Below are 10,279 nucleotides of genomic sequence, written 5' to 3'. Positions count from 1 at the left end.
AGTGAACAAATTAAATACATGTAGAATATGGGGAAAAAAAGTCCTAAACGATTTTTCCTCGGCACGTTGAACCATCCCTCTTTTTCTCGATGGTGATGAGTGAATTTACATCGAATCGGGATAGAGAGAACAAACCAATAATTACACAGGTATGTGCTACCATGCCTTAATTGAATACAAACTTTATAAGAGGGACCCAACCGTCAGCTATTAATTAACAGGAGCAACGTATGCAAGAACGTGTATTATCAAGAAGGAAAATAAGGGCAGCATTAATTTATTAGTCTGCACAAAGCGAATCAATAACGTAACACTGACGGTAAATTTGGATGGGCATAAACTAGTTTTCAAAAGAGTGAACTTGAACATTCAGTTGAGAGCAAAAATTGGACGATTTGTGATAATTCAAAAATACAACCATGTTATACTGTTAGTTTACACTGCCATACATATCATTTCCAGAAATGTCACGTGATCTGAACTATTTCAGGCAGCTTCTATGTATTCCGAAGCTTGTTTCCTCCGGCAGGCTCAGAATATATATCCTTGTGCGGTTGCCTCGGTGTTGACTTGGGCTCACCTGGTAGCTGTGGTGGCGTCTTCGTTTTACGTGTCGCTGGCGGTGGTTGAGAGTTTGCTCCGGTGAATGTCGACTCCTTCATTGGAAACTGTTGGCCTATCTCATTTGGCATTCTGCTTCCTTGATTGCACGCATCCCGTGGACTTGAATTGATGTTTGGCTGTGATGTAGATGTCTTCACTTTGGATAAAGCCTCTCCTGGTGCAAGATAATCACCAATACCTGGTCTTGTATCAGTACAGTATGCCCTAACAGTACTGCTATTGCCATACATATCGGTATCCATGCTGATACGGCGAGATGCACAACTTGATGCTGTCGACACGGTGCCAGCCTGATGCACGTCAGCGTTGTTCCGCCGAGAGGCAATACCTGCATCCTGACCTACACATCCCGCCTTTGGATCTTCATAGGAGGCGAAACCGCTCTCTTGTGCACCCTCATTTCCAAATCCCGGCTTGGCGATTACATAGGAGGAGGAACCATTCCCTCGTGATGTTATTCGGTCATCACCTCTAGCTCTGTTCACTGGTGGTGCCTCCGCCTGGGGTCTATTTTTAACCCGATTCTCTTCAATAATGTCATTATAGATATCGTCGTCATCCTCAAACAAATACCCGGCACCGCTGATGCAAGTTTCTGGTAGTGATTTTTGGTGGTGGTCAGTACAACTGCTAGTCTTCTGACTTGGAAGCATTTCTGTCTCTTTCGAATAGGCCATGTTCTCCATTCCTTGAGTATGTGAGTCAACATCACGGCTAGGTCGTAGGGCTGAGTCACGATTCATGTAGATGTCACTCGGCATTGATATCTCCGTTGTTGCTGCTCTCGCCAAGGTTCGGTTCGAGCCCGACTGGTTGTCGCCTGCAGAAGCACCTGAAGGGAAAATGGACAGGCAAGCAGCAACATGCAGTTACCCTTTAGGTGAGGGTTGTTCAGCATGGAAAAGACAGCTGCCATTCTTCAAGTGAAGAAACTAGTTGGACATCATTATGTTAGGACATCATTAGGATTATACCTTACCAATAACTTCTGCCAAACATGCAGTACAAAATCACAGATCGGCTTCACACACTGCACTGTACTGTGTTCTGCATGCACAGCATTCAAAGTGACGTCACGAATACTCAAATGTGACTTCAAGAATAGTTGAAAGTGACAAACCGAATGAATGTTCGAATATTTCGAATATTCGTTTCACCACTACCACTAAGGATATATGACAGATGGTGTGCAACATGCTATAACACACATCCTTTGCAAAAAAAACAGGATGATGAAAAAACATGAAAGTGAACTGAATTGAGAGAAAAATTGAGACTTGTGCGCGAAAACCAGGCACCAGGAGTCAGTGCGCTGGAAAGGCAGTTTGTTGGAGTAAAAGTGGCCAGCACGGAAAGGGTTAATACTACGACAAAGGACATGCTTCAAGGTCTGGAACAATATCTTGAACACCTTCGCGAGTAAACTTTCAAGTCTATGCAAACAGAAGAAAATTAGAGTCATGCTTAGGCCATCCTTTTTATATCTATTGCTATCGCACAACAGTATCCATATAGATATCAAGACAGTCTCCAATACATGGCTTTTCGCCTTAGACTGGCGTTATTATCGAATGAACCACTGCGGCTTTGAGAGTACATACACACGATCTGTGGCAGAAGTGTGAACAGATGGAGAGCGAGTCTCAGCTGGTGATGAGTACTTACCAGGTTCGATTGGTTTCGCTACCTTCTGACGTCTAAGTACAATGAAAGTCCCAGCCACCGCTAGTCCTCCAACTCCCAGCAAGGCTGCGATCATGGAAACTTCCAAAGAATTGCTTCCACTTTCGCCAAATTCTGGCATCCCTGGATGTAGCAAGGAGATACACAGAGGCAGTATGTTTAGGTTCTGGGAAAGTGCTCAATACCTGATTCAGGCAGAGCGGCGTACACAAAGTGCTCAATACCTGATTCAGGCAGAGCGGCGTACACAAAGACACACAATGCAAACCTTGGGCAACTTCCGTTGTGACTCAGAGTTTCATGGCCTTTGTGGAAGGAGATACATGTTTATCAACAAGGAGATACATGTACCGTAAAGTCTGCAGCAAATGCCCACCCCACCTTTGCAAGATCTGCTGTCCTGTACTCACTGACCCCATGCACTGTCACACTTACTGTACAAAAGCGCATCTCAGGGAGGGCTTTGCTATGGAAACTATGTCCATTTTCCGGTTTTCAAAATCTTTCTGGGCACTAGTTACGAGCTGGCTCCTAGTGATTTTTAAGATGTTCGTTGTTTTATTTCGCAAATCCAAACGGGAGTTACTTCCGAATAACAAGGTAGCGAAGACCAGGGTATTGGAGGAACCAAATACTTCTGACCGTGTTTCATGCCATCATTTCCAAATCACGCTACACGCAATGGCAAGGGTTTTTCTCAACCACTTCAGAGTTTGCAACAACTTTGGAGCGACTTTGTAGGTGTAGCTTCTGTGACATCCCCCCCCCCCCCCCCCCGTCCGACTTGCAACTGCAGTACGCCGACCTGTCAAGTCGTTGAATGATGCTTCGTCATAACAATCAAAGTTTGTTCTACGAGCGTGACGTCGTGGCACTGCAGAACTTTCATGATATGAAAACCAGATGGATTCCACGGCATTACCACACCGAGAACGAACTGATAACAAAGACAACCCATTCTTCGTATGAAAGGAAATCTCGACAGAAGTTTTTTCTTTGCAGCAAGATAATAACAATCGCTTTTGCAGAGCCTCTTGGTAAGATATAATTATGCAGTTTGTAGGCATTGCAGTCGTTCTCGTACGCATTCGACCTTCATGCTAGTTTCCTACAACTATATTGACCTGAAAAAGACGAAAATAATATGGACCCGCTGGGGTGCGCGTTTGCTGCGAAGTGGGCGTTTGCAGCGGACTTAACGGGATATCAACAAGGAGATACATGAAAGTCCACAAAGAGATACATGTATAGCAACACGACTTATTTCAAATCGTGGTACCTCAAGACCGTGTGACTTGCACGAGTTTCGCCCTATTTCTGAGGATTAGGTACTTCGCCCCCTTCAGAAACTCGACGGTACGAAAGCGCCTGTGCCAGATGGTCTCCTCCCGAGCATCCTGAAGGCCGTTGCACCAGTTATCGCCTTCTCTCTCACCCTAATATGTAATACCTCTTTGTGCACTGCTGTGTTCCCGACACAATTCAAGTTGGCTAATGTCACGCCGATATTGAAATCCCGTATGGGCGATCCTATTTCTCCTTCGAACTATCGTCCTGTGTCACTCACGTCGATTCTGGCTAAGACTCTGGAGCGCCTGGTTCTTAATCAGGTATGTGACAGTTTGACCATCGAAAATCACCTCCTCGATCACCAATTTGGGTTCCGACCAGCTCGTTTCACGACACAACTGCTCACACCTGCTGTAAATGATTGGAAACTGGCCCGCGGAGAGACTACCAGTGAAGCCTTTGTCGACCTCAGCAAGGCGTTTGATCGCGTCCAACATCGACAGTTACTCGTTGCGCTCCATGGCATGGGTGTTCATGCAAGTGCCCTGGGTTGGTTTGCGTCGTACCTCGCCGGGAGATCTCAGCGTGTCCTCACGCAAGCCAGCCAGTCTTCAAGTCTTGCAGTGTCTCGAGGAGTTCCTCAGGGAAGTATTGAAATTAGTGATGTTCGCAGATGACAAGACAGTCTACTCTAGTGATCCGTCGAAGGTGCTTTCCGAAGCCAAGTTGTCATCGGCACTGGAGATACTAAACAACCACCTTGGCTCCCTTGGCATGCAGATAAATACCGACAAAACCGTTGTCATGCAAATCCATCCCAAACGTGTCACAGGGAGTCAGCAACAACAACAAAAGCAACAACTGCAAATCACCTTGTCAAATGTCATGCTAGGGGAAGTGGAAGGCACCAGATGCCTAGGAGTCGTTGTTGACAATAAACTGTCCTTTGACCAACACATTAACAATGTCGTCCGGAAAGCCTCACGGAAGATCGGTGTACTGCGCCGATCTTTCCGCCTGATGAACCTGTTTGCCCGCCGTACTTTCGTCGTCGGTGTTATTCAGCCTGATCTAGAATATGCTCTTCCTGTATACCTTTCGTTTATATCCGTTAAAAAATAGAAACAAGCTAGTCTCACTCCACCGGCGCGCTGTACGAGTTGCTTGTGGCGCATCACCCCAAGCTAATATCATGCCACTTCTTCACCACCTCAATGTTTCCTCTTTCCAATACCGATCAGTATTTTTTGTACCTTCTATTCATTTTCCACTGTTACTGTATTAAGCCGTCTGTTTTCTTGCAGGCCCTCTTTCCCATCTGTACGTCTACCCGAACTACTCACGGCTCAACAACTCATAACATGAGTATCAATCGCTATAGATCTATGTCTGGCTTTCTGTCCTTTTCAAGTAAATCGGCTCTTGTTTGGAATTATTTACCAGACGACCTGAAGTCCTGCACTACTATCGCAGAATTCCGCGTCAAATTGGCTATTTGGCTAAAAAAAAGACAGCTTAACTCTTATTAAACTTAATCATTGTTGTGATTTGCTTTCAAGCAATGTGCATAATCAGTAGATTGATGTTCCTGGTTTTGTTTCGTTTTTTTGGTTTCCCGTTCTCGGGGCCTTCTATTCGGTACTCTTTGTAGTTGTACTTCTGTACTGTTGAGCTATCCGAATTCAAATAAACACTAACAAAAATCTTCAATGGCAAGATGGCCGGCGACACGTTAGGGGTTTAGTAGTGTGAGATTGATCTCACGCTGAGTGTTTGGGATGCTGGCGTACTGTGTGAAGGAACTATGTGTCCGAAAGGATTTGGTTGCGTTTTCACTCTCAGCGTTGTCGTGTATAGGCAGCCTGAGGTGGCCAGCTGCCTTTGATGGTACGGTACGGAATATGTAAGAGATAGCGCCAGGCATGCCGACGTCGTCAGGCACAAACAAAAATACAGTAGTGCATAACCGTGGTGAATGGAGTGAGCGAATGCAATGTGCTAAACTACGGAGCGGGAGAAGAGATTGTTTTTTTTTAATTATTTAATTTATGGTGTTGAAGGTAAGGGTGAATAACTGATAAGAGTAAGTCGTAAGTATGATCTCGGCGCTTTTTGCTGGTTTCTCTCTAGCTGGTCACAGCTAGTATAGGAAAAAAGCAGTTACAGTGTTGCTTGCATCAAATAGCAGCGCGAGGCCGCTAAGGACCGATATGACAAAAGTTGATTCACTTGAGTGATTTCACTAAACTACAATCAAAGTTTTTGGTCCAGTGCATGTCATGTGGATAAATTATACCAAATCAACAATATCTGTGTTACGATTTCTAGTAGAGTTTTCACCGGAGGATGTACCCAGTGTGCTGACAGTGTGCTCAACAATGTGGGGACAGAGCGTAATACAGAACAACAAGGACAATCAAAGCAGGTTTGCTGCTCAGAGAGTGTCCGAGGTTGACGCGCCTTGGAGTGTCCGTTGTTAGGGTAGGACCGCTAAGGTAAGTGTTTGAATTATGTGCATGCATGCTGAAGATTGTGTTGGTACTTCTCTCTGCTCAAGTAACTGTATCTGGCTGGACTTGTCACCTTGTCTGTGTTGTGTACGCATCACTTTGTCTGCAATGGTGCCGTGACAGTCGATTGCTTTGATTTCATGCTGGCTGGCTCTTTATATAGTTCCGGTGTACCAGCGCTGCAGCTAGCGTAGGCTGTGTGTGCAGCCCTATATGCACTTGCTTTTCACTTTTGTAAGCTCCTTCACTGCGTGTGAAAGGATGAGATTTGTTTTGTAGTTCGTGGAGTGAGTTAGCCTTTTCTCCTATGCAAGTAGCTTGCCGTGTTCTCGCTCCATTTCCTTTGCTATAACGTATTTGTAATGTATTTCAGTTTGCTGATAACAAGATGAGTTTACAGTCTTCTCTCGAGTGGTAATTATTAACAGTAAGAGTACTCTACCACGGAAAGTGGGAGCTAATTCAACATAGTAGAGTTTTCATAAAGAGTACAGGAGTATTACGCATCAAGTACAACCCTTTAAATTGTGATCATCTTTGAGTGTATTATTATTATTATTATTATTATTCTCATATCCGTCCCGAATGGGACTCACGACGGCAGAATTAACTGTGAGCCTGTGTGTGTGAGAGTGGGAGAACGAAATGAAAAAGAAAAGAAGAGTCTTGTAATAAAGGTCAAATTTAAGAAGAGCAGTACTAGACTAAAGGGCTGAGCAGATGTTATTCCATTGTTTTCTGTCGCGGGCATAGGTGCCGAGATCACGAAGGCAGCTTTGAGTGTAAGTCTGTTGGAAAGTGCATTTTCTAAAGTTTTTCTCAGGCCAATGTGGACAATGAACTTCGTAGCTTGTGTTTTGAACTGTAGAAAATGGATAGCGCGTATTGATGAGCCAGGTGACTGTCTCCGGAAATATTAGTTATTCACGCAGACGGGCATGACCTGCATAGGGCACGGTTGGGCCGTGGGGGGGGGGGGAGGGGGCATAATGACATGCACCTGCCATCCTACACAAAGCGGCCGTGCACCCCCTAAAAGGGAGACCAGCTGCGCCCTGGATCCTACATTCTACACATAAGTAGTGCATTGCTTCACCGTCCGTTTGATGTGTGACGATGCTCTGGCTATTTGGCTTCAATAAAAATAAAAAATAAAGATGAAACAACTGTCGGGAGCGAGATGGATAAAAGATTAAAACCTGAACTCTCCGCATGCCTTTCCACTATTGCAGGTTTAGGCGCACAGCCTCTGTGCCTTTTCATTGTAACTTTTCCGCATCATTTCGTTCTAGAGAACTGGGACTTGTGCATGTCCTTTGTTCTGCGATCACCGGTTCATGTCAGGACTGCATGATGTGGACTGCAGCAGAGCAAAATCACAACTGGGCTCCTACGTACGTGTGCAGATTCCAATCTGGTTTGTTCCGTTGCAAACCGGCTGCGCGTCTGTATACTCATGTCCCGGATCACACGTCACACTGCCGTTCTCTGATACTATGGCGATGTTATCTTGATGCTTGCGATTGCAGGCTGAATTGGGGTAGAATGAGACAGAGAGTAGACAGAGAGTAGGGGTTGGGCACAGAAGCAGGACATCCGGAAGGTGTTTACAAAGTGTTCAATATAACTTAAAAAGCAAATAAGGAAGTCTAAGAAACCAACAAGACGCACTTTAAAACTTGTGTGGGTGTAGGAGGTTTCCTGCAAGTTGAGTCCCATGATTGTGCTCTCAATCTTTCTGTTAATACATACTTCCCACCCAAACCGGTTTTCCCGGTGTTATACCGGAAAACTACGGTCACTACCGGCATACCGGGGCTTTTTGACTTTGTTAAAAAAAATACCGGTTTTCGTACTGAACCATGAGTGTTCATAAGGCGAGACCAAAATAAAATCGAGATTCCCAGGCAGAACCCATGTGAAATTGGTGCGGGCGGCGAATTATATTTTTTATATTTCCCATGTATGTATATGTGCATGCCATGTTGAACTTTTTTTACAGCATTTTCCGGTAATTTTTATTCAATTTTTTTACTCACAACAGTACGCGGTTTACCCGTTCAATTTTTCTATATTTCGGCCAACGATGGCCCTGATCTGTACATCAGGGAGTCGTACAAGCTCGGGTTTGTGTGACTCCACGTCACAGATCTACTCATCCAATCAGTACTGTAAATGTATATGAAATGTTTAAAAAATTGGCTTTGGCTCGATTTTGGTGCGGGAGGGCCCGGGAATCTCTATTTTTTGTTGTTCTCGCCTAAAAAGGTTATTTTGTGTGGTGTAGCAAGGGCACATGCGGCCCTGCATTTCACAGAATCACACATGTATGGACGATCTGACAATAAAGAAAGTCAGGTTTTAGTCCCCCAATGAGCAATGGGTTGGAAATGAATAAAAAGAGAGAAAAAAATTGCCTCGAAATTGCGGAAAAATACGCAAACATTATCCAAAGTTGATAAATATGGTGGTAAAGACACACCTGGCAATATGGCGGTAAACACACGCCTGCCCACACACGCTCTCTAGGCTGCAAAGTTCTGGCACAGAGCTCTCCTTCTCACCACCACCACCATCAGTTCGCGCCTGGCGCCTGGTCGATGCATGGCTGGCGGTATCCGGCATAGCAGGCTGGTACATCAAGTAGTGCATGGCACATAGCAGATGACACAGCAATGACATAGCTCGATTGCGACGTACGTTTCGTCCCCGCTGGACTCATCAGGCAATCTTCTTCTTGGATGTCTTCACACGGAGCTTGACTCGGGAGAATGAATTTGAAGACACCACTGCAGCTGTACTTATGGTTGATAAATATGGTGGTAAAGACACACCTGGCAATATGGCGGTAAACACACAGAACTTTGCAGCCTAGAGAGCGTGTGTGGGCAGGCGTGTGTTTACCGCCATATTGCCAGGTGTGTCTTTACCACCATATTTATCAACCATAAGTACAGCTGCAGTGGTGTCTTCAAATTCATTCTCCCGAGTCAAGCTCCGTGTGAAGACATCCAAGAAGAAGATTGCCTGATGAGTCCAGCGGGGACGAAACGTACGTCGCAATCGAGCTATGTCATTGCTGTGTCATCTGCTATGTGCCATGCACTACTTGATGTACCAGCCTGCTATGCCGGATACCGCCAGCCATGCATCGACCAGGCGCCAGGCGCGAACTGATGGTGGTGGTGGTGAGAAGGAGAGCTCTGTGCCAGAACTTTGCAGCCTAGAGAGCGTGTGTGGGCAGGCGTGTGTTTACCGCCATATTGCCAGGTGTGTCTTTACCACCATATTTATCAACCATAAGTACAGCTGCAGTGGTGTCTTCAAATTCATTATCCAAAGTTGTCCCAAGAAAAGAGAAAATGGCCAAAATTGGCGAAAACCGGGAAAATAAGGGAAATGAGAGAAAAATAAGGGAAACTGGGTGTGTGAATAAGGGATCTGCTTTGGCTCAGTTGGCATGTATGTAAATATGAGAATCAAAATAAAGTTTTTCTCAGCCATTTTAAAAAGTTAATTTACACCAATTACACCATTTTCAAGATTTCCATCAGAAACATTCTGTAGAGCCTCGTGCAGTTGGCCTACGGCTGAAAGGAAACCATTCATAAACTGATTGAAACTGGAGAGATCAGGCTGCACACATACCGCGGTGGTTTGTATGACAGCCTGTCAAGTAATAGAATACGATTTTCCGCAATACAAAGCTGATTATCAAGATGCACTTTGAGCACATACGCCTGGTTTTAGCATTTACATCCACAACAGCCTGACTTGAAAAGAAGAAGTCTGGAACTGACATCAGCTTGAACAGGAACAGGCCCAGCTGTGCCGCCCGGCGCAACATCACTATACACCTTGCAATTCCCAGACATGCTCGCATAAGAAATGACGTACGCTATTATAGGATACTGTCTGTGAAGGGATTGCCTTTCTGTATCACAAATTGAACTTGGAGATTGACATTAATGAAATATTACGTTTTGTACCAGGTTTGATATTTTTGATGTGTATAAAGGCTGCAGAGGGTAACAACGTGTCAGCTGAGAGCTCACGGAGGAGAAGAGGTGGAGAGACGGTTGCATTACTCAGGCACGTGCGCCGGTGCCCCTCAAGGGGGGGTTGGGGGGACCTCCCCCGGGAAAAATTTCAAAAAATGAAGCAAAATCCTG

At 45.1% G+C, this 10,279-nt stretch overlaps 1 protein-coding gene across 1 annotated transcript; it reads right to left on the bottom strand.

The window, feature by feature from the left end:
- Positions 1 to 320: 320 nt before the first annotated feature.
- Positions 321 to 2,452, bottom strand: LOC135812787 (uncharacterized). The gene is made up of 2 exons (XM_065326014.1): positions 2,290 to 2,452; positions 321 to 1,456 (listed from the first exon to the last, which is right to left on the bottom strand). The coding sequence occupies exons 1-2, from the start codon at positions 2,426 to 2,428 to the stop codon at positions 498 to 500; spliced, it is 1,098 nt and encodes a 365-aa protein (XP_065182086.1). The 5' UTR covers positions 2,429 to 2,452; the 3' UTR covers positions 321 to 497.
- Between the last annotated feature and the right edge of the window lie 7,827 nt (positions 2,453 to 10,279).

The sequence above is a fragment of the Sycon ciliatum genome, chromosome 3 (assembly GCF_964019385.1).
Source record: "Sycon ciliatum chromosome 3, ocSycCili1.1, whole genome shotgun sequence".
Taxonomy (NCBI): domain Eukaryota; kingdom Metazoa; phylum Porifera; class Calcarea; order Leucosolenida; family Sycettidae; genus Sycon; species Sycon ciliatum.
The sequence above is the reverse complement of the archived record's forward strand: the minus strand, read 5'-3'. Positions and strand labels throughout refer to the sequence as shown.

Excerpts from the sequence above, each read along its gene's own strand:
- LOC135812787 (XM_065326014.1), bottom strand. The coding sequence starts at position 2,428 with ATGCCAGAATTTGGCGAAAGTGGAAGCAATTCTTTGGAAGTTTCCATG. Across the intron at positions 1,457-2,289 it reads AGCGAAACCAATCGAACCTG|GTGCTTCTGCAGGCGACAAC; the intron begins GTAAGTACTCAT and ends TTTTCCCTTCAG.